We start from the raw sequence: 23,572 nt of genomic DNA on the forward strand, positions 1-23,572 counted from the left end.
TTTTATGGCTGAGAAAAGTCAGATTTCTCTCCTATCCCCTGCGCACGTCAGTGTATGAAGTTAACATAGGCACTGTTTTAACCCAAGTCCATATTCTCCATGCTTTCTCCTAGCTGCCTCAGTGCAATCAACCAAGATCAGAAGCATAGAACACCTCTCCAAAGCACATTTTCAAAAACACATACTTTTTCTGATGAGATTTTTCAGTTACTTTGTTGACATGACAGTGGCTTTTCATGGTGAAATAGCTCATGAAGGTATGAAAGCAAGCCCACTAGCCAGGAGAGGACTGTCAAAGTATAGAGCATGGAGATCCTGGCTCCCCACGCCCATAAACCTGGAAGCTTCTCCACCCTCCACCCCAGCCCTTGGCTGAGAATTGGCTCCCTCTCTGAATAAACTGCTTAGTGTGGCTTCTTATTCAGCTTCAAGGACTGTTTTTCAATAAAATAATAGAGAACTCCATAGCCCCAGCTTTTCCTCCCTCTGCTCGCCCACTTCCAAGAGAGTGCATGGAGGAATCACGAGCCCTGGAAGTTTTTCAGGGAAGAAGAGCAAAGTTTTGTGTGAGTAGAAGATCAGCCATGTGTTAGAGGAGCTAGATTGTCTGAGAAAATTCTTACTGAGAAGGAAACACGAGATGTACTCAGGCGCTCTCCTTGGCATTCCTGTCTCGCCTGCAGCCCTGCTCCATCTCCTAGGAGCAAAGGGGAGAGGCCTCCATGGACAGCCTAAGGGAGGCTGTACTACAAGCTAGTGGCTTAAGGACTGCCAGCTTTGTTTTTCCAGTGTGCTTCAAGTCCCTTGCAGCCTAGCCCAGCTGCTGCCCTTTCTCTGGAGAGGAAAGCTGGCAGATGACATTGGAAGTGATTTGTTCTCACTAGCTGGGCCTATGGGTGTGTGATTATTTGCAACCCAAATGTTTAGGGCATAATGCTAGGTTGAGGGCAGGGACGCATTCCAGGCATCATCTTTTGAGCCTAGTAGAGGTTGCAGGCACAAACTCCAAACAGCTGTCCTATTTATGCATCAGGGAAGTTAGCTGTTAAAAGCGATAACAAAACCTCAGACACTGTCGTTATAGACAGTATGGAGGAAAGCATGTGTATAATCTGCCTGATCTTTTTCAAAGAAGCAGTGAGTCCTTCTGGGTAATATAACCTCATGTCAGTAGGTAAAGAAATAAGGCATTCGTGTATCTTTGTTCAGTTTTCAAGAGGAGCAAACAATTTTCCAAAGTACATGCCAGAAGGAACTGTGTTAGATATAGAGTCTCTAAGCCTATAGGGCAACTGCTTGGATTGTGAGATATAACATATTTCCTCCTGTGGGCTGTTAGAGTTAGGATATTAGTCCGTGTCTCCTGATAAATCATGGATAGAGCTATTTTATGTGACCACCGTTACCAGAATGGTTTCAGTGAGAGACCAACTGGGAGAAAGAAAAGAAAATATTGATATTGGGCAGTTTTATGAGAATGTAAATCAAATCCAAAGTTTGAGATCCAAAAGAAGTAAATTATTTATAGCATGAATTAACTTTGGTACCTTGTTCCTGATTCAACCTGCATGAATAGTTCAATTCTTCTGTTTTGTTTTGTTTTGTTTATTTGCCAACAATAAAATAGATGATATGTAGTTTGACTTTGAATTCTCAGTTACTTATGAGTTGGAATGAATGCTGGAAAACTGACTTTCACTATTATGCTATTGGTCAATTTGTATGGGTTGGATAACATTTATCACTGTTGTGATCACATATAAATAAAGTGATAAAGGAACATATGGCCTCAGTTAATGAAAGTATAGTTTATTTTGGTCTGTGGTAGTTCTGTAACTTGTGCTTCACTCAAAAACAATACCTAAGAAAACATTTTATTTAAAATCATAGTTTCAATGAAGAGGCTTTCTTTTTTACTTAATGTCTGCAATGTAACTTTGAAAAGACTTCTGATGGGAAAAAAAATCCTTCTTGTGCATATAATTTAACTAATCAATTACAGATAATCTGATTTTAGTCTTTTACTGCTTGTGGTGTGATTGCCTTCTAATCAAAAGTTGATGACAGCCTGTGTTTTAATTTTCTATGAGACTTACTGGTAGCCAGCTGTTGTGAAGGATGTACTATTTGTCAGTATTGAGTCAAAAAACAATTAAGCTCCATGGAAACGTTCTTACTATAATCTGTTCGACTATACTAGATAGAGAAAGAAGCACAAATAGTTGGGCACCACCAAAAACAAATATGTTACCAAGAGAAAAATAACACGAAAGTGTCCCTCAGTCTCCCGTTGACTATAAGAATTACCATGATGATTAGATGTTTGTCACACTGTGTTATAATTGTGTTTTTTGCCAACTCACTGCCAGGTATGAGTCTTTGAAGTCAAGGACCATGGCCCAATCATCTAGCTTTGCAAGTAGATACTCAGAAAATTTATATTGGATAAATGAAGGAAGAAATGAATGAACCAGAGTGCCTTATATCTAGGATATTTAAGTATTCTGATTTAGTCTTTCATGCTGTCAATTTCAGTTATCACATTAAATGTTTACAGTTTATGTATTAGCTGAAAAATACCACCTAGTTCACCTGTCCACCTTAATTTTATCAACGGTAGCCATGTAGCTACATAGCTTCAAGGTAATAGTGAAATTTAGTAGGTGATTCTATGCAAAGTATTTTGAAATATGCAGATGAAAAAGAAATCTTAACACAAATACATACAGTAATAATGAATGGTTACCTGGAGAAAATGCCAGGTATTTGAAACACCAGGAACATGTTACTGGTTTTACATGTGGTCCTTAGCTGGAATTGTGTTATATGCCCACTCCTAAACCAATCATTGGAATTGCCAAGATTGGCTTAGATTAATCAAGATTCACTGCCTTGGGCTGAGGAGGGATTTAGGTTCTTCTGCTGTCTCAAGCTGCCTGATACTTGAAGAAAATGAGGTCCCTGAAAATATTACTAAGAATTATATTTGGTTGTTCACTGGAAGAAACTCAAAATAACAGTGACTACCTTATTTCCACCACACAGATGTTCAATAGACAGTACAGCTCCATAACATCATCAGGACCAAGCTTGTCCTTTTCTCTGTCCAAATATCCTTAATATGTGACTGTTGTTGTCAGGGTAGCTGCTGAAGCTCCAGCCATTACTGTACTTCCATTTCTAGTCAGGAAGACGAAGGGTGAGCCCCCTTCTTCTTTGAGACTTCCTGTAAGCCCAAGAGAATAGTCTGCTTATGTCTTATTGGCCAGAATTTTGTCACATGGCAACATTTTGCTACAAGAATGGCTGGGAAATGCAGTTGAATGTGCCCAGCCCCAAAAGATTGGGTTTGTTACTCAGGAAGAAGGGAAAAAATGGATGTTGTAGTAAACAACTACCAGATTATATTACAGGTAGCAACAACAAGCGCGTGACATAAGCAAAAACATTGAAGATGAAAGCAGGACACATAGGAAACAATGAGTTGTCCCTATGCTAGACCATTCAACCTATCTCTATTGCAAGTAATATTAAGCAGTGAAATAGACAGCAAAGGAATAGGAAGGACAGGCAAAGGATATTGTAAATCAGCAAAGTGTAGAAACTGTGTACAGATAATTAGGACTGTGTTTTGCACTATATCATTTTTTATCCTTCTTGGAGTATATGAAAGGATATCATTTTTCCAAATATGGAAATGTGAAAGTCAAGGTATGAATGATCTTTTAAGTGTAACCATCTTAATTAGCAACAAGGTCACCTTTGGAGAAAGCAAAATATTACCTAGAAGGATAGGCTTATTATGAAAATAATCAGATCTCTGGATATAGAGGAAAGAGGGAAATGAGGAGCTAATTAGCTACAATAAGCTGCGAGAAACTTATTGGTAAATTAGAGTCGGTGCATATAAAGTCTCATTATTATAAATGACAACTTTTTCTTTATTTTTTAAAGGTAGCCAACCAAGTTGTTCAAGCTCTGCTTACTCAAAAGGTAGGTCACTTTCTGACTTTGTTCTTTTCAAGGCCCTTTTGTGACTATATTGGAGCTCATGTTGTTAAACTAGGAAATTGTGATTGATAGATGCAATACTTCTGTATTTATTCACTTAGTGAAAATCGTGTGTGTTTTAGATGGCATATGAAGTAACATCAGTGACCAATAGAATTTGTATTAAAAAATCCAAACTCTCGGTAAAATAATAGAAAGCCTTTTGAAGATGATTTTCATTTACCCAGATGAGTAGCAAACCCACCATTTTTATTTAGTAAATACAAACTTGCAATAAGTTGGTGAATTCTCCCAATTCCTGTAAAACGAGTATCTTCTTTTGGACAGCATTAACAAAAGTCTAAAATTCAGCAAGAGTTAGGGAAGTCATTTAATTTCCCTGAGCCCTAGTTCCTCTTCTGTAATGTGGGAATAACAATTCCCACTTCCTGGGATTGCCGTGGTGACCCTACAAAAGGAAGCATGTAGAACAGTTACTGCAATAGTTTGTGGTACATATAAAATAATGGCAACCACTGTGCCTGAAATTTCCATACCTATGAGTTTGCTGCCTTGCCATTCTGCCTGCAGACAACATCAGATCACATTATCGGGACAGACAGTAAATGCAGGTCAATTTTGCCCAAATTTGGCCGTTTCAGTGAATTTTATGGAATGTTTACCATCTCTGGCTATGAAGTTTCTGAGAAGCTAAATTTTAGTTCCCTCAGATTTTGTTTACTTTGATTTCTATCTGTGAAATAGAGACTTCTCCAAAAGAAACTTTTAGATCCTGCAGCATATTCAGGATGATGTGATAAATGGCAGCAAAATAATTTATGCCATTTTGATTTTTTTAATTGAAAATAATTTTATTAGGGGTTGACTGCTGCTCATGGAGATACTTAAATATTCTTTAAAATTTCTATGATACAGGCATTGTGATACTTTTGCTAGACTTTCTTGCCTACTATTTCTGTGAAAATGTCACAGTTCCTTCTACAAATAATTTTAACTGCTTCCAGTTTTATACTAACATGCATAAATAGATTTGAGTACACTTACGTAGAGTTAGAATTAGGTTCCATTGTGAGCAACAGAGATCCATAATGAGGTGGCTTAAATAAGCTAAAATGTTAGTTCTTTCTCACATATAAACCGACAGGTAGGCCGAACAGGAATGGTAGCTCTGCTCCATAAAGTCCTTTGGGTCCCTAGCTTCCATCTCTGTATTTCATGGAATGTGGCCCCATTTTCAAGGTCACTTCATGGTCCAAAAGGACTATGCTAGCTCCAGTCATCACATCCACACATTCCAGCCATCAGGAAGGGAATAAAAGCTGAGGAATATGAAGAGGATAAAGGGCATACAGCAGCTGTCTTTTAAAGGACACTTCCAAAAGCTCTCATACATTACTACATACATCTCTGTGAACAGACCTTACTCACACAGCCACACTAAACAAACCCGGCAAAGAGGTCTTTGTTCTGGGTGTGTGCCCAGCTGAAATTACTTTGGAAGAAGGTGAGAAATAGATATTGGAGGACAAATTATAATTGCTGCTTCAACATTTTTGAATTCTTTTTCTTTTTCTAAGGCTTTAATTTCTCAATTGTTTTTCTCCTGTTTGAAACTCTGTGCTGACTTAGTTACAAACCTAAGGAATGAGGGGAGTGCTATTGCAGCTCTGTTTACAACTGTTGAAAGACTTCCCATGCCTGCTTTTGTTAATGGTGCCTCAGGAAAGAGACAAGGAAGCCATTTGGTGCGATAAAAAGGAAAATGGGACCCTTCAGGTCAGCTACAAAAAAAAAAATAGCTACACAAATCCAAGTAATAACTAGTAAACAGATAAATCTACCTTGGTACAGTTAAGCAGTGAGACACAGAAAGACGTGCTACTGTGAGATAGCATACCTCAGGGACACTATGAGGCAGAAAGAGATGCTGGGGGCTTTTGGAGATTCCAAAAGAATCATGTTCTGCAGAAATGTGTGCCTCCAGTTTTTATGGGCCCTGTAAAATTGCTGCAAAAAGACTAAAATTTCTTTTTAATTAAGAGCACAATATAAAATATACAGTGTACTCCAAATGCAGATGAGAAAAATAATTCCAAAAAGGAATGTAGGTAGCAAAGACAAAACAGAAAAAAATCTTGAGTGATTTATCTAAGTCACCAGAAGATCCTTGAGGTGAAATAATAAGCATTACTCTGCAGTTTTAGAATATGCCATTAGTTATGACACAAAGGCAAATCTGCTGTGGCTTCAGCTCTTCACTGGGCAGCCAGAAATACATTTTTCATGGCATATCATGAATTGGCCCAGACAAGCATCCTGAAGTAACAGAGTCTACTGATACTGATAGAACAAAAAAATTATTTCCATGAACTTAGCAGTTTCTGTTCAGTGTACCTGGCCAAGTAATTCAGTTTATCTCAAAAACCTGTGGATTCCCTTAGGAGAATGGACTGTACCCCTTTAGAACAACAATACAAAAGTGATCATATTAAACCCAACTTTTCTTCCTTTGATGCCTCCAAATCATGGGTCCAAGTCTACAAGTGCGAATGAAATCAGTAATTCAGGTTAAATTCATATTGTTATCTGAAATATATTTTATCTTCATTAAGTCAATTACATTTGCAGAAAATGTAACTCACCTAGGTTCTTCAGTGTTTTGGGTTTGTTTTTTGTTTGTTTGTTTGTTTACCACTAAACAAAACACGGAAGAAAGGCATTTTCTCTGCAATTATTTTCATTCATATGAACAGTCTCAGGCTTATCTGCATGTTCTTTGGAGGAAACACATATTTCGATGATGTGTTTTCTTCACCGACATGGAATAAAGCTGGGTATGGTAGAATCCAGCCATTCAGGCAGAAACAGAAAACAATTTTATAGCTTGTACCTGAGAAAACTCCAAATTCCTATTTCCCCTGTAAAGGGGCAATTGAACCATCTGTGTCCACTTCTCTAGCAGTGGTCTGTGTGGTATCAGGTGGCTGTTTATATTTAGCAGGCATTTACAAGCCTTCAGACCCCACATGCAGCACTTTAAATCCACAAAGTCGTTTTGTTCTCAAGGCAGCCCCGTGAGGTAGGACTAAAAAAAAGTTTGCTCATAGTTTCAACTGCCAGGCAGTGGCAGAGCCCTTGCTTTAATTATGGCTGTTGCACTGTAAACCCCACGCTCTGACCCACTCCCTCATTCTTCCTCCACAATCCCATTCAGTCACTTGTTTTTCTCCCCCATAGTTCAATAGGACAGAGAGAGATACCATGAAAATCAAAAGAAGGATTGAAATCCAACGGCTGGTTATGATCACAGGGAATAAAATAAAAGGCAGGGTAGCCACAGGACTTCCTAAAACTTCTGGAAGTATTGCTTATCTTCTGTAGCAGGAAGAGCATTTAGAGTTTGATAGCTGTGGATAAAACTGACTCTATATATTTGGGGTCAAGCTTTCTCAAAATCAATCTTATTTTTAACTCCCAAATTCCCCAATTTCCAGGAGCCTTGGTGAGTATTTAATCCTGAGATTGTCAACTCGCTTTGGTAATGGGCTCAAGTGACTGTAGTTACATGAATTGTTTAGCCATTGCCCTTATTAAAAGTGGTTTAATCCGAAGGCTTTTAGGGTGGAGACTTGCAGTATGTGTTTTGCCACAGGACTCACTACTTCCTGTGCAGTATCCCGGTTCAGTCAGACTTTTATGTCACCTGTCTTGCCTTTTAGTATTCGATGTTGAAGCCCTGGATCAGTCTGAGATGTGACCAGCCTTTTCCAGAAGTGGCTTTTCATGTTACAAAAGTCTTAGCATTTGGGGTAGAGATAAGGATGTATCCATGAAAACCACCAAGAAGGGGTGTGACAAAAGAGGCTGGTGGTTTTGGTGGCCATTAGGCTTCAGGGAGGGAACAAAGCAGCACTCGAAAAGACATCCCATGAAGCTAGTGAGAGATACAGTGTTTTGAACAGAAGCCCAATTTTGTGCAGTGCCTTGGTTTACAGATGAGGAAACTGAGAGCTAATCAGAAGCAATCACTTCAAGGCCCTGTGGACAATGAAGACTAGAGCCCAGGCCCTCTAAGCCCCAATTCCGTGTATTCCCATGATAGACACTGCCTCTGAAATAGGTATGCCACTATCATGTCATTTTTACATGGTAAAATCAGATTTAAATAGTTTTCAATGACACTCCAGCGATCATGTTAGTGTATGTCCTGCTTCTAAGCAATCAGCATTTTAAAAAATGTACTTCAGCCTAGAGCTGATAACAGTTTTACTCTTCAATACATAAAGTAACTGTACTCCTATAGGTACTGTATAGCAGTGAGTCCAGAATCATCTTTAGCCCAAGCACAGGGGGAATTTATCAGGATTACAGTGTGTGGATCCTCCAGGGAAATTATGGTTTGGGATCATTAAGATGCACAGGAGCCCATTAGACCAGTGTATCACATTGCTCAGCTGTAATCTCTTAAGTCTCTGTTTCCAATTGATAGTAACATGAATAGTGCAAGGAAAACAGGTCTGAGTATTTTCTTGAACCCAAACACCACTGTACTTTTTTTTTTCATGATATGAAATGTAGTCAAATCTTTGGCATTATTCCTCCATGATAAATATTTATGTTATGTCCCCATTTTCTTATCTGAAGACACAACCTTATATTTTCAGTGAGGTTATTTCTTGAGGCCTGATACATGCCAGGAAGTCATAGAAGAAAAAGAAGGATTATGAGAGAGGATACATGGTACAGCCTCTCCCTTGAGCCATGATACCAGACTATGGCACCTACCCAGAGGAGAGTTCTTTTGTTTCTAAAGCCTTCCTTGGGGAGGCTGTTCTGGGTCTTGCCTCTGAACTGGCAGGGTCAGAGTAGCTGCTCTTGCATCCAGCCTAAATGTATCATGCAGTCATGCATTCCTTTATGTCAAGGTGCTCCTGATGGGAGCACAGAGGAAGCTAAGACAGCCAGCTGCCCCCTCCACCCAGATACTACAATAGTGGTTAGCAAAACAGTTGTTTATATATATCCATTCTGATTGTGTTTATGAGTGTGTACATGGGCACATGAGTGTTTTTGTTTACAGTTTCTTGGGAAGGCAACTCTCTGGCATCAGTTACTGGTGATCCACAGCTTGTCTGAAGAAAATAAGAATATTAAAAACAACTCAAGCGATTCTTTCCTATCTACAGATTTTCAGAGCAGCTCATTTCTGTTTGTCAATGGCCATCAGATCAGTGTCACATCCCTAAAGCCTCTGTCTTTCCTGCTGCTGTGTGCTGAGCTGGATGTGCCAATAGTGATGAACAGAGAGTTCTCAGGGTCGATAAATTGTGTTCCCACTAATGAACTTTTACCATACCTTAAGTAATACTAATGGCCTTTGAAATTTGGGCACTTGTGTAAAGACTCTCTATAAAGTATATTGATTTTTTTCTTTCATTCTTTCTTTTTCTTTTCTTTTCTTTTTTTTTTTTTAACCCATCTGAAGAACTCTTTCAAGTTATTCTCAGTTTTGCTGCTAAAAATCGTGGTTGCTATTGCTTTCAGGTCCCCTTTTACTTGCATATCCACACTGTATGCTTCCATTTCTATATCTCTACGTTGCAAATGAGGACGATTGTGTTTTCCCGTCCAATAGGTACTATTAATATTTATCTGCCTCACAGTCAAGTCTTATTAACTGCTTAATTAGCAGTACTAAAAACAATTAGTGTTTGGGAGCAGAGAGTGTTATATACATGCTAAGAACAAAAATCAGCGTGAGACACAGACAGAAGTTGAATTCTAAATAAAGAAAGCAAGTTTTGCCGGGCATGGTGGTTCATGCCTGTAATCCCAGCACTTTGGGAGGCCGAGGTGGGTGGATCACGAGATCAGGAGTTCGAGACCAGCCTGGCCAATATGGTGAAACCCTGTCTCTACTAAAAATACAAAAATTAGCCAGGCGTGGTGGCACATGCCTGTAGTCTCAGCTACTCAGGAGGCTGAGGTAGAAGAATCACCTGAACCCGGGAGGCGGAGGTTGCAGTGGGCCAAGATCGCGCCACTGCACTCCAGCCTGGACAACAAGAGTGAAACTCTGTCTCAAAATAAAATAAAATAAAATAAATAAAAATAAAGCAAGTTTCACCTTTTTTTTTTTTTTTTTTTTTGAGACTGGGTTTTTTTGAGACTTTGTTGCCCAGGCTGGAAAGCAGTGGCACGATCTCGGCTGACGGTAATCTTTGCCTCCTGGGTTCAAGTGATTCTCATGCATCAGCCTCCCGAGTAGCTGGGACTACAGGCGTGCACACTTGCCTAATTTTTGTAGTTTTAGTAAAGATGGGGTTTTGCCATGTTGGCCAGGCTGAAGTTTCACCTTTTAATTTGAGCAGTGAGTGGGTCCTCACAATGGCCTCTGCCAAATGGCATGTGTGCTCATGAGTACAAAATGTGCACTCGTGATCCTGCCCTGCTGGATCTTGCACTCTTGCATGTCATTCTGAACATGACATTTCTTTTCTCTGCTCTCAATTTGTAGGCACCGATCAGTTGAAAACACCCTATACATAAGCTTTACCCATTTAACTAAAAAAGGCAAGGAGAGTTGAAACTGTAGTGGGCTATACCTTGGCCTGTTTCTTTGCCCCCTTTAATAGAATTAATGCTACTGGATAAGATGATGCATGCTCATCAAGCCTCAGAGAAGGCTTTACTAGTGAGATCTAACTTCACCATTAGATTCATACAAGGTTATGGCAGGCCCAGGTAACTCTGTGACTCCTCTTTAGGCCCTAGGCATCAGAACTGTGGCTTGGGCTCTCCGTTGCTTGCAGAGCCTTAAGCCCAATAGGTAGCTGCCCCACATCAGAATACATAAATCTTTGAAGTAGAAGTGTTGAGAAACTTAAACGCTCTTTATCACGCCAATCACTAGTGAACAGAATTTGTCATCATCATCCCCTTTAGCAAAATAATTGTGAGCACTTATTAAGCTCCTACTATGTGTGGCATTGTGCTAGGTGATGGAATAAAAACAATGTAAGAGCAATATGCTGGTGTGGTTATTTCAGTATCTTCTTGAGCTTGTCTGGTGAAAAATGTGTCGTGTAATTGACAAGTCTAGAGCCCAAACGATAAAATGAATACAGAGTAATATATGCTAACTGTCACAAAGGAGGCATTGAGGGCTGATGGGAGTTCAGAAAATGGAGCAGGTATTGAGAGATGCCAGGTAAAAGGTCAGAGAGGTGACAAAGTTTGAACTGTACTTCAATCAAAGAGCCAAATATGGGCTGAAAGAAGAAGGTGGATAAGAAGGAAAAGTGGCAGTGAAAGGAAAAGAGAAGAAGGTAGAAGGAATGCGTAGACCTTTAGAGAACAACATGCCAGACCTTTGTTCTCTGCTTGGTGAGAACAGAAGACATTTTTTTTTTTATTAACATCAGGAAGTAGTGAAAGATAGTTTGAAATGCAGAAAAGGGTCAGCTTTTGAAGAACCTTGAATTTGGGTTTTATTCTACTGCGTCTGCCTTGAATTCCATCAAAAAGGGCATAGATATTTAAGTACCGCAAGTTCCTTTATTGCAGTCAGTTTGGAAGGCAGTTCTAGTACATCAGCTTCCTCCATGAGCTGGGGAAAAGGTCTCTGTGGTGTTTGAACTATTCAAAAGAGCTGCTCCAAACAGATGCCAGAATGGGCTAAGTGTGCTTCTTACCCAGCACTGAGACCAGAAAGCCCCAGAAGGTATGGAAATCCACGAGTTCAGAGGATGGGCAAGTGGCAAGTGGCCTTTTAAAAGCCATCTCTTCGGAGCTATTTCTCTCCTGCTAAATGCATCACTGACTCTATTAGCCCCATCACCGAGAATTTCAACTTGTTTTCACAAATGACAATGAAAAACTCCATCAGAAATGATAGTTTCTTTAGCTCATCAAATCTCTATTCACTGCAGAAACACTGTTGTTGTCCTTGTGGTTTGTGCTCTGTGATTGCTTTTATAAAGACAATGAAAAGGCAAAATATATAGGCGGAAACTTAAATTGACTTCATATCGCTAAGATTTACTGTCTTCAAAAATAGCATGCTAGATTAATGCACTTCTGATTTCAAGGTGCTTTTTAAAAAAAATTGGTCTTCTTTGCACGTAATAATTCTATCAGACAATGGTCTGTGGAAGAAAACGTTGTATGTGATTTACTTCTGGGGGCTTTGAAGAATAAAAATACCGTTTTTTACTAATGATCTGAGACATATAAAATATGGTTATAATATGCAAAGACATCTTTCAGTTATGGACTTTTTCCTCCTTCGATGTGTTTGTTGTAGGATCTAAGAGAGGAATGTGTGAAGTTGAAAACAAGAGTGTTTGATTTGGAACAGCAGAATCGAACACTAAGCATCCTATTCCAACAGCGAGTCAGACCCACTTCTGATCTGCTCCTCCAGGTATGTGTTTATCTGGAAAACAATCTTTGCTACTGAAATGCTATTGACAGGAAGTTACTTAAGTTCGGAAGTTAGCAACATCTTCGTGAGCAAGGCATATTGCATCAGAATCCCCATTCTTTCCTTTCTCAAGTTATGTCATTAAATTTGAAGGTGTCTGAAGTTCTTGACTTTTTAAAGCTACATGCAGATAAGGAAATGCACTAACAAATAATAAACAGGCAAAAGGGACAATCAGAAGATGTTCTGCAGTAAACTAAATGGAACCGTGGAAAGGAGTTAGGAAATAATTGATTGCTTTGGGGACCAGCATTAGTAATCTTGCATACTGTGATAATCAAGGAAGAATTTTATGTAGTGCCAAAGCACATTTTTTTTATTTCAAAGTCTTTATGATCAAAAGTACATGTGGGGTTTGTTTTTCTTTTATATCTCTCTCTATGCAGAGTTCCTTCTTATAACAGAACGCCTCCTGTTTCTATCTCAGTATTTTTACAGGTTGTCTTTTTCTAAGTGCTCTCACTGAACTATTTTTTTTTACTTGCCTTCATAACATGGAAAGCTGTGGAAAGTCAAGCCATTTGAGTCGATTTGAAGCTGTTCCTGACAAAGCACTAGAGAATATGTCCCACTGCAGGGAAACATATGAATGGGGAGAGGGGTCTGCAGGGCTGACCTTTGCTGTTTCCGATCTTTGTGATCCTATTAATGTGTATATTTGCTTAAACAAGCTCCCATGAGCTTTGCCCCCAAGCCCTTCTGAGGCTAAGCTGTCAAAGACTGCATCGAGGTTTCACAGGGGCAGTGTGCAATGTGCAAAGGGCGGCCCACCACTGCGTGGTCTAATTGGCTGAGAGGAAGGTCCTTGTCCATCCTGTGGTCATCTGGATGATACTGTCCAGCACTATAACCACTAGCCATGTAGGGCTATTTAAATTTTAATTTTAAAAATTTAAATTAAATTAAAATTAAGTTTCTATGTCCAACTAGCCACATTTCCAGTCATCAAAAGCCACATGTGGCCAGGGACTACCTTAGTAGACAGCACACGTGGACAACATTACCATCATTGTGGAAAGCTCTGCTGGACGGTATTTTTCCAAATGATCCAGACTGTGTTGCTAATTTACCCTCTGAATTTTGGAATAACAATCTTAGGACTCCTCAGAGAAATAACGGGAAATTGTAATTCATTTCAGAGAAAGAAAGATGTTTGGTAAGCTGAACATCAAAATGTAATTTGCCCCCCAAATTAAAATAAAACAGCTCTCTGAATTATAAAATAGATCTCATCTCCTAAATTAATTTCCTCTCTTCCTTATATGTTTGAACATAATTCATAATTTATGACTCAAAAATTGTGTGGGGTGGGAACGAAGTCATCTATCTCTATTCTGTTTTCTGTTCCTGACCACCATAAATATTTGTCATAGGGGATCTTGCATTTATAAAAAATTGTGTTTCTTTTGCAATCTCATCATCAAGATTCAATATTAGAATTACTTTTAAAAGCTGTTGCATGTTCCTGATTTTTTTTCTGTTCTGCCTGTTGTAACTTGAGGCCTTTCTGAAGTAGTGTTTAAGACTCTAGAGTCCCTGTTTATGAATTGTGATCATTTATTTGCATGGTAAACACACGTGCTGTGGGTGTATAAGCATTTTCATTGGCTGTCACAAATTTCTTAAATTCATACTCAGAGATCAGGGGATGATGTGTATGCTAACAATAGACATCAGTGTTTATTCATTAGGTGTTTTCAGCCAACACACTTCATATTTCTCCCCAAATAGTACTCCCTCCAGGAGCCATTCTAATTTAAATAATATTTATAAAAGATGGGCTGTTAATAGTTCTGTGAAGAATAATGATATAAAGTGTGATACCTGCCCTCTTAACATCTTGGAGCTCATAATCCAAGACAGAGGACATGACTGGCTTTTCAGATGGTGTGTTAATTATTTCACTCATGGCTTTTCATTTTCTGATAGTACTTTAGGGTTTGAGAAACAAAATATATACAATGGAGCTAAAATACAATCATTCCAAACTTGCTTTACACCTATGGATGCTCAGTCATTATGCGTTGAGTGGAATAATGAACAAATAATAATTCATTGTTCTGGAGAGTTATTTTGCATAAACTTAAGAGAGGTTTGTGCTCCCACCTCTTTTGAAGTTTTCCTGTCTTACATGAATGTTGAGGCACTACACAGTCATGTGTTCCAGCCCAGTATGTCTGGGGATGTGGTGGGTGGGGGCAGCAAATCCACCAGTGTGTCCCTGGTTCCAAATATTATTGACCCTATAGCTGCTGCCCATGGTCTTTGGATTCATTATAGCGGATTTCTAAGTAGTTTTTTGCACTTCTTAGAAGGCTGCATTAGTTATTATTTGTTGAATACAGCCTAATGATTCTCTATATTCCAAAGTTGCTACCTGAAAAGAAATACGGAAAGAAGAGTTATGACCACATTGTGATTTAGGTAGACAAATTATAAATAGTATAAAGGAAAATAACTTATAAGAAACAGCCAATTCTTTGTCCCTTAAAAATACAGAATAAGAGGTTATATGGATATCATTTAGCAAATTCTTATGTGGGAGAAACAGAAAGGGAGTGCTCTGAGGATTAGTTGACAGATTCTGGTAAACTTACAAAGGGAGCCAGGTCCATGATGGAAATAAGAAAGGCCTAAGCTGAAATTAAAATCTTAAGATTGACAACAAACTTCTCTATTGATTTCATTTTCTAGAATGATATCTCTGGGACTATGGGTGGCAATAAATCAGATTAACAAGACCCCCCTCCATATTAAAATCAACATTGGAACTAAATTCCAAGGAATTGAGATGGCAGGATAGCAAACAAAATCCAAAAGTAATGTTCTTACAGAGACTGGAATCTCTTAACTAAGCTCATTTGAACCTACTTGTCCGGATTCACTGATGCTCAGCATTCCCTCTTTCAAATCACACTGAACAATGCCCTCAACTTAATGAATGTTGGCAGCTAGTAAAGAGCTCCCTACCATGTACACTTATTTGTCTTACCAGTTGAGCTGAATACTTGCCAAGAATGAGTTATTTTTGTAACTTAGTAGGTCTGCTAAAGTAGTATTTGTGATCACATTAAATATAGTTGTCTAACTATAAAAATAAATTGTGGGAGACCAGAAATTGTATTAAATGTGGAACAATTCTGCATGCAAACTGCTCCTCAAATGCCTTTAAGTTCCTGTACCATTGTTAAGGAAAACAAAAATTAGGAATCATAGACAATGTATAAAGTGTGTGTTGATGCCAAATTAAAAAAAAAAGATAATGGAAGATTCCAACAAAAAGATCTCTAAGCAAAGAAGCAGCCTTGGCCCTACCAAAAATGTCACTTACCAAATACATAATAGTGCTTACCATGTGTCAGACTCTATTCTACAAACTTTACAGCACTCACCAATTTCATCTTTATCACAGTCCCATGGGGTAGGACCTATCATTGCACCCGTTTTACCAATGGGGATACTTTGGCATAGACAGGCTAAGTCCTGTAGCAGGTATTTGACAGACCAAGGATTTAAACCTGAAAATCTTTTGAAATTAAGTCCCCCCTTTTGCCTCCAATTGGTGCTCCCTCTGCGTGGAACATAAATGAGTAAGAGGACAAATTTTCTGATTCCCTATTCTAGGTGACATTTGAATTAACTGGCTCACCTAGGATTGAGTCAGATCAGAGGGCTTCTGCAGTACAATCCCAATAAGGAGCCTACCATCTTTACACATTTCTGAAATGCAGCATCTAAGATTTTCCCCTTCCTATGTGTTCTGTCTTTTACTTGTTTGGGATACCTGTGTAACCATTATCCTGATAGGACATTATTCTCGTATTCTTAGATTAAGACAATGTTTTCTTTTCTTTTTCATCTGATATTTCAAAAAGTCCTACTACTGATATCCTTAGGCCAAGTTAGGAAGAAAAGAATTTTATAGGGTAGATGATTCACATCAACAGTGGAGGATCTGACAGCTTAGAACCAAGGTGCAAAAATTTGCTGTTACTTCTTAGAATGCGGACTTTTTGTTTTTGCTAGTGTTTTATACCATTATTTCCAGTAAGATGAGAGGGCTTTTACATTCTACTTGTTCCTCTCTTTTTTTCTCTTAGTCTTTATTTTCAGTGTAAATCTATCCATGAGTCTGATCTGGCAAGACACTGCACACTTTCCTTTCCACCTGTCCACAAGCCAAGCATCCCACTGTGAGATCCAGCTGTGAAATAAAGGAAAATAACATATAAGAAACAGCTGTCCCAGCAAGGGGCCAGCCAGGGCCTCAGCAGTCCTCAGTGAACTTTCCCCATACTGGAGTTCATGTAGTATCAGTGGTCCATGCAAGCTTTGCCTCCCGGGTTCACGCCATTCTCCTGCCTCAGCCTCCCGAGTAGCTGGGACTACAGGCGCCCGCCACCATGCCTGGCTAATTTTTTGTATTTTTAGTAGAGATGGGGTTTCACTGTATTAGCCAGGATGGTCTTGATCTCCTGACCTTGTGATCCACCTGCCTCAGCCCCCTAAAGTGCTGGGATTACAGTCATGAGCCATTGCACCCAACCATTATACACTTTTAAATGTATGTATTTTGCTTTTTCAAAACATCTGCCTTTGGGGTGCTTTCACATATATGTAGTTGAAGTGAGACAAAAAGATGAAAAGAAAAAAGACTAGTTAAGCAGGTAGCCTGTGGTGAGAGCAATAAGGGAGGGGTAGGTGAGTGAGTAAAGAAGAAGGTAAAGAATGGAACTGTGGTTCTTGAGTTTTTGTGATGGAAGCTTTTCATTCTGATCGATTCTGGCCTCTCTTGAGACACAAACTAAGAAGGAGTTGGGAGAAGAGGCAAGAACATCCACACAAGTTTGAAGCATCTACCTGGCTTCCCACGCTGTTGGGATATAAGTTCACCTTATGAGTTTCTGGAATGGATGAACTCTGCCCCTCGGCTGTTTGTGTGGACCAGCCATGGAGGCGCCTCCAGTCCTGCCCTACAAACCTGATATCTAATTTAGAAACACCCACAGGGTGACAGGAGGAGCAGCCAGTGATGCTTCAGGGATGCTGAGTAATACCAGGGCTCAGATGGCAGAGTATCCACTGGTGGTGAACCTGTCATCCTGCATGGTTACAGGACATTGGTGGTTTCATTATGGGCACTGGCCACATGAAAACATATGGAGAATGTGCAGCAGGTATTCTGTCTCATGCACTAAGCACTGGAAAGGATATTAACCTGTTAGACGTGCAGAAAGTGGCCCCTTTGAGAGGTAAGGGACGCTTTGAAAAATCACACAGTTCCTGCAGAGCAAGGCTTTCGATGATGAGATGTAACACGTGAGGTTGGTTTGGGATCAAGTAAGAGCTATACAAAAGACAAGAAAGAATCATCAGGGTTATGGCAAGATGTGATTTTTCCCTCTTCATAATATGCCCAAGACCCTCTATAGACTTGCTTCACACTTCAACAGCCTCATTTTTCTTTTTTTCCTGACACAAATTCTTTACTTCAGCCAAGCAGAAATACTTTCACTCCACAGAGCATGACATAGGTTTTCCTTCAACTGTTCCACTTTGTGTGTCATTTTTCTGTTCAAAATGCTACTCTACTCCTGCCCACCCCACCCCTGCCACTCCTCTTCATTCGATTACCAAATTGGGAGCACCCAAAGTAATGTCAGTGCTGAGGAGTCCATGGCAAAATGCATTTGCTCAAGGGCCTGTGGTCTACAATTAAGCCTGAAAGGGAAATGATGTTCTAAAAGGCATGTGGGAAGCTATAGCAGCTGAGCAGAGACAGGCGTGGGGCAAGTGGAATCCTAGCTCCGCTTGCAGAGGGCCCTGGGGAAGGCCCAGCAGAGGAAGCCATGCCTCCATGTGACTCCAGGTGGACAAGAGAAAGTATAAATGCCATCCAGAAAGAATACACTGTGCAAAGGCATGAGAAATTCTCTTCCTCACAGTCTGGTTTCTAAATTCATATGCTTTGGAGGTACTCCTGGAATAAGATCACAACTCCCTGCCCCACTCAATCTCCTACTCACACCTTGCTCACTAAGTCCTGGCAGCATTGATATGTTACTTTGTAAGTATGCTACAATTCTTTGTGCATACCTTTGCTCTTCATTCCCAAAGCAATTGAGGGGTGTGTTTTTTTCTTTGAACAAGACCCAGAGCTTACCAGTCCATGCATCATGACTAAATGTTGTGTTCCCATCAGCTTATAGTCAGCATTATCACGGAAGGTGTATGTGGTCTGTTATAAGGAAATCAAGGTAGGATTCCTACTCTTTTCTTGCTTGATTTGGCCTTTATTTTCTTAGGGACAAAAACCTTGTTTTGACCTTTGAATCCTCCTAGTACACAACTGGAATACACGTGAGCCTCAATAAATGCTGAGTGAACTAAGGATTACGTGAAACCAGGCAAATGGAAATGCTTGTAACAGAGGTACAGGGAGGTGGTTTCACAAATGAAGTGGCTCCAAGGGAGGGAAGAGCAGAAGGGAGTGAGAGCAGTGCTTAGGGTGCTGTGTATTTAAAGTGAAGAAGGCAAGCTTTGAAATATTATGTTTAGATGGGTCAGGATAATTAGGGGAAATTATCTCTCCTTTTAAATGAGTTTCAGGTGTTTTGTTGTTATTTGTTTTGTTTTATTTCTTCCTGTGGCCAGTGAGACTGCAGACATAGGTTCTGTCTTGGAATTGTTGGCTCCATAAGCTGTAGAGATTGTATTATATGAATGTGCCTTTGGTCAGGGGGACTGATGTTTCCATATTGTTTCATGGGTTTTTATCTCCCCATTCTACTCCCTCTTAAATTTTAAGTAACTTAATGGAAGGCACCTAAATTTCTATTCTTCATATCCTCCTAAAATTAGATATATGTATTAATTATATTAATAGGTATTAATTGCTTTCAAGAGCACATGGCTGACTTCCCATCATATGTGTCAATCTGTATTACTATGTGGCTGGCTTTACATAAACCATCCTCTCACCAAAACAATGAAAACTCTCATGCTCGGAGATCAGATGCCTTAAGGAGCTAAGCCAGGTGAAGGAAGCAGGAAAGGAAGTTGTGTGCCCTGCAGCCAGCCCCAGCCAGTTTGGCCCCATGGAAATGCTAGTTAGATGTCGCCATAGCTTTGAAAATTTTAAGAAGCTAGAAATGCAGACTTTTGCATGTAGTCTGTCAAATTTTAAATGTTGGCTAACACCTAGTTCAGCTATTTAATGACACTGAGGAAACCCAATAAGGCAACCGTGGACCAGAATTGGCCTGCAACCTGCTTTTCTTTCTCTGCCCTGAAAGTGGTGGCAGTTTAATTTAAAACTTGGTGCATGTGCTCAGAACACCTGGGCACTATGCTGCACAATCGTATTCATGGGACAGCCAGAATATATTGCTTTATTCATTATTTCAACAAAAATTCATTGAGCACTATGTCCTTGGTAGTGTACTAGCTCCTGAGGACACAGAGATAGTTTAGACACAGTTTCAGACTTAAAAAGGTCATCATTTAATAAGGAGATAGATAATATAAACAAACAGTTGTGCAGTAGAGTAGTAAATGCAACAGAAACATATACCATCCAAGGTCCTCAGAGGAAAAAGTGACAAACACTATTCTGAGTGTCAGGAAAGCCTTCTAGGGTGTGGTCACAGCTAACCTTGACTTTGAAGAATAAATAGGAGTTTGCTAGGGTAACAGTTTCCAAAAAGCAATTTGTGAACTAAATTCAGGACTAATACTGGGATTTATATTTACATTGATCCCAGGTCCTGGATTTAATTATAGCTGTAAGATTATAAAATTGTCTTACCCTGATTCGGCCTTGTTTGGCCTTCCCAACCTCTTGCAACAATACCAGATTAACTCATCCAGCTCTGTAGGAAAACAATAACCTCCAGGAGTGTCATGCTGGCTGAAATTTCTGTCACCGTGACCTTCAACAACACTTCTTTCTAGCTTTTTAACTGAAGAAGGATATAGTTATACTGAATTAAGAAGTCTAATGGAAAAGTGAAGAGCCCTCTGTGTCTAAAGTTTGTTTTAAGGATTTCAACATTGAATAGAGGTTCAAACCCTGAACATAAATCAACATTATATTGCAGTAGACTAAGTGATTGAAGTGTAAATTCACAAAATGCACCTTGTAGCATGAAACATTCAGGCGATATATATTTTTATCATATTTCAAACACATAAGAAAACCTGATTATCCTGAATTTAGTAAATTTCGTGCAGTAAATGTCTATCATAGTAACCTAAAAACTCCCCTAGTAAAAATTGTTATTAAGCACTACATTTTCATTCTGAGTTTTGGATAAATAGAAGGATTTGGAAATGCAAGGGACAGAAAGTACTGAGAAAGGAATGGTGATGCTTACCTGGGGATTTGATTATGCAGATTCGAGTATTAATTTCTTGGCACTGGAAATCATGGACTGTCCATTGCTATCAGCAGATGTCACACTAGGGAAATCTTATTCCCGGCACGAAAAGATTAAGTAACCTAAACTCTGACATGAAAGACTAGTGTTTCCAGAAATGAAAAGCAATTCTGGCTTTGTTCTGTCACCTCTCTTACCACGAGGGTGCACTGGTCTAAGAGCTGCCCTGAAACACTTGGGAGCAGCTTTCTGGAACTGGCCAGTGATTTGCAATCTGACGCAGCTCTTCAGGAGACTTGGGAACAAATCTTTAACCTGTCGGGCTGCAGGAAGGAAGGATGTCTTTGAAGTCCTAAATCTTGGCTGCATGGGTCAAGGAAGGGAGGGGAGAGTAGATACCAACGAGGCAAATAGACGCATCTAGGGTCTCTTAGCAAAACCAGAACAGGCTGAGCCTCCTTGGGAAGAGAACTGCAGGAAGGCCACTGAAGCCCCGTGCTGCCCGGGATGGCCAGACCCTAGAGGCAAGCGGGGTTAACCTTCAGTTGTGCCTGGCCTGCTGCAGCTGCTCAGAAATACACTGGGACCGGGCTCACAGTAGCCCCCAGTGTGATCAGGGGGATGAAGATAAAGATTCTCAGGGCAAGATACTCTCATATCCTAATGCCACTGGTTTATAGCTTACACCTGGCTGCACTAGAACAGTTGGGCCAGATTCAAAGGCAAAAAGACACACCCCACTTCCATCTACTACCTCATATACAAGCACACACAAGCTCAGGTCAAGTTTTCAAAAATCCTAATAGAAATCTCCAGACAGGTGAGATGATAGTGCACTTTTGTGAAACTTGAGAGACCCAGGAAATGTTACCAAGTCTCCTGTTCATAAAACCATCTTCATGCAATAGCTTTCTAGCAAACTTTTCCGCCTTTAAAGCAGTTTGTATGTCTTACCTGGGTCAGTTTCTGTCAATCACTGTCGGCCTAACATCTCAAAATCAAGAACAGAAAAAAAAAAAATGCTTGAAAAAAAATGCTTTTCTGAAAAATTTGGAAGGCCATTCACCTGCAAGGAGGCTCACTGGAATGAGGGGCATTGCCCTGTATGTCACAGACCCTGATAGGAAGCCAATGCCACTGTGACTCACTGGTGACCTGAGAAAGGCCACACAAACATGTCACCACTGCCTCCAGCCATACTCTGTGGTTGATAAATCTCTGCCCTTTCCTACCTCAGAAGTAGGAAAGCAGAAGGATCAGCAGAGTTCCTGTAAAATAACATAATTAAAAGGAGCCTGAGAATCTTTGCAAGAGTGTCTCATTAGGAGAAGTAGCCCCTGCAGTTCTAGCAGGTTAACATGTGCTGTACTAAGGTAGCAAAGTGTTTCTATGAAACTGGGTTGGCTGAAGGCCAGTGTGGTCAAATATGCCATTTCCCAAACAGATACCTTGTAGTTACATTGATAAAGCTTTGAGATTGTTCTATACCTTTTTAGCAAGCAGAAGGCATCTCACTGCATCTTTACAGTAGGCCCAGGGTATTAGTGCTGTTTTACAAACAGGGAGATGAGCCCCTAGAGGCTGCGGCTTCTTCTTAGCCAGGCTTCTCTCCGGTCCAAAGCTTCCTGCCTTAAATTACCCACTGCCCGCTTAGGCCCTCACTTCCAAATGTCACTTCATGACTTTTCCCAGGCCTACATAAGGAAAGGATATTGCAGTGGCATTCAATGAGTCAGCCAATTAAAAGACATTTAATGGTCTGTTTGGACTTGACAATGTGCTACACCTTGGAAAAATCAAATTCAATACATTTGGGTGGTGTCCAAATAATCAGAGTTATAGACAACACTGTTGTGGGCATAATAGATATTTCCCTGAATAAGGACATGGATCTAATAACCTAGTAACATGATCAAATCATTTGCCCTAGAAACATGTTTATGCCAAGGAATAATAGAATCATATATTATTATATCTCAACTTTCAAGATCATATAATCTACCCCCCTCCCTGGTTATTGGACACTCAGATTGATACTTGCCTTTTGCAAGGTTGCACAGTCTGTTTAGAGAAGAGTAGCGGCTCGATTCCAGGAGTCCTGATTATCAGCATTGTACCCTTTCTACTACGCCATGGGGGTAATAAATTGGAAAGGCACCCGAATTAAGGAATAGAAAGAGCTTGGCATGAGAAATGTGCCCTCAGTCTAACGAGCAGCTTTGGGAAATGGTTCAGATGGAGTGGACTGACTAAATCATTGAACTCCAAGGAGGCATGTCGGGTGGACCAAAGAGGTAGGAGAGAAGTGAAAGGCCACTAAGATCCACGCAGGCTGAGATTCACGTCCCCTCTGCACCACATGTTGGCTAGGTGACCTCGGGCCATTCTTGAAATGTCTAGTACCTTAATGTTAGAAGCTAACAAATGCAGAAGTTCTTTCCTTTCTCGTCTTGTGAGATTTGTGACCTGCATCTCTGTGGCAGGGGAACAGGGAGGTGCAACAAATGATCTGTTTGCTCAGCACTGATTTCTGAGAAACTGTGGTCTGAGTGAATGAGATATTGGCCCAAAAATATACTGTATTAAATCAGTTTCTATTTTCTATTATTGACTTGTTGGATTTTCCTGGGAATTTGTATTTCTGGGGATTCTCTAGGGATATTTAGCTCTAAGTAGATCCTTATCGGCTTTTAACCAA

The 23,572-nt window shown here is 39.9% G+C and overlaps 1 protein-coding gene across 2 annotated transcripts in view; it reads left to right on the top strand.

The window, feature by feature from the left end:
• NCKAP5 (NCK associated protein 5) overlaps positions 1-23,572 on the top strand; it is a 1,001,373-nt gene that overhangs the window by 800,739 nt on the left and 177,062 nt on the right. For both annotated transcript variants that reach the window (XM_055108553.2, XM_055108550.2), the window contains exons 9-10: positions 3,955-3,993; positions 12,317-12,436. In XM_055108553.2, the coding sequence (XP_054964528.1) occupies positions 3,955-3,993; positions 12,317-12,436 (159 nt within the window). The remainder of the gene's footprint in view (positions 1-3,954; positions 3,994-12,316; positions 12,437-23,572) is intronic.

The sequence above is a fragment of the Pan paniscus genome, chromosome 13 (assembly GCF_029289425.2).
Source record: "Pan paniscus chromosome 13, NHGRI_mPanPan1-v2.0_pri, whole genome shotgun sequence".
Taxonomy (NCBI): domain Eukaryota; kingdom Metazoa; phylum Chordata; class Mammalia; order Primates; family Hominidae; genus Pan; species Pan paniscus.